The 1155-nt window shown below is 38.3% G+C and overlaps 1 protein-coding gene across 1 annotated transcript in view; it reads left to right on the top strand.

Moving 5' to 3' along the window:
• Positions 1-119, top strand: part of CLIP4 (CAP-GLY domain containing linker protein family, member 4) — a gene marked incomplete at its 3' end in the record, with an annotated part of 17573 nt that extends 17454 nt beyond the window's left edge. The window contains exon 9 of the mRNA XM_009895899.1: positions 36-119. Coding sequence (XP_009894201.1) covers positions 36-119 — 84 coding nt within the window. The remainder of the gene's footprint in view (positions 1-35) is intronic.
• Positions 120-1155: the final 1036 nt, after the last annotated feature.

The following is a 1155-nucleotide window of genomic DNA, read 5'->3' as shown; positions in this document are numbered from 1 at the left end:
ATGTATATGTTGAATTATGTATATTCCTTTTATAGGCCTAAATATGGCAAAAAAAGACAGTGCTCCTGAAGCCAACTTTAGGACTGCTAACAGGAGAAAAAATGTACCTGCAAAAGACAGTAACTATGTCTCTTATTTTTTAACATCTTGAGAGAAATTTTGTGTAGGGCAGAGGAAGTATTATTACTGCCTTACCTCTGTAAAAGTCCTGTATCTACACTATGGAAAAAGGTTGCCTTGCCTGTCTGTATTCAAGTCCCACGCCGGCTGTACACATTTCCTTACTAGCGAGAGTCATTTGTGAGGATGTTTGGCTGCACTTTGTGTTGGTTTGGCAACAGCGTCTATCCAAATGCATGGACAAGGATATAGACAAGCTCTTAAAGCTGAAAGCTGTTTGTTAGTAAAAGGTCTTACAGATGATCTGCAGAATTACCTTCTCCCGTTTCTGAGGGAGACCTTTTGCCCTGTATCATTACTGCATAGATTTTGATGAAGAACTGTGCATGTGTTCCGTTGGAATTTTTATTCTCTCCTACATGTGTATGTTCACGCCTGTATAATGAAGCACACATCTAACAGCACGTAACAGTCTTGGCTTTGTATCATGGAAGACTTAGAATAACAAACTTCAAATATGAAAAACAAAACTCTGCTTTTGAAAAATTTCCTTCTACACATGAATCATTCTCTGTAATTATCTAGTTTCAGAATTGGACAGTGACTTCTACTACATCAGTATTTTGTGTGCTGAACTTTAAACATCAAGGGACCTCACTTCCAGGGGTGTCTAACAAACTGTAACAATTGGGTCTCCTTTGAGGTTTTGTCTATAAAACCATACTACAAGTGTTGGTAAAAGCAGTATTTCTTTGAAATAATTTGAAGCGTGCCTCTGAATGTACTCTTTTGGAAGAAAAGCATCTTTTCAGATCCTCCGTCAATGAACAGTTGTGGAGAAGAGACTAGTGTAAGGTATTGAAGCACTGTCCTATGTGATACTTTTTCAGAGGTAAGCTAAAAAACCTGTGTAGACAGAGGTTTCCAACATTTTGTTCCTGGAGGGCACTTAATGGCTTGTTCTTCGGGTTCTGATGACACGATGAAATTAATTGGCAGTACAGTGTCTCAGTTTGATGGATACAACATGATATC

The sequence above is a fragment of the Charadrius vociferus genome, unplaced genomic scaffold (assembly GCF_000708025.1).
Source record: "Charadrius vociferus isolate BGI_N301 unplaced genomic scaffold, ASM70802v2 scaffold242, whole genome shotgun sequence".
NCBI classification, from domain to species: Eukaryota; Metazoa; Chordata; class Aves; order Charadriiformes; family Charadriidae; genus Charadrius; species Charadrius vociferus.
Note: the sequence above shows the minus strand (reverse complement) of the source record. Positions and strands in the feature narration are given on the sequence as shown.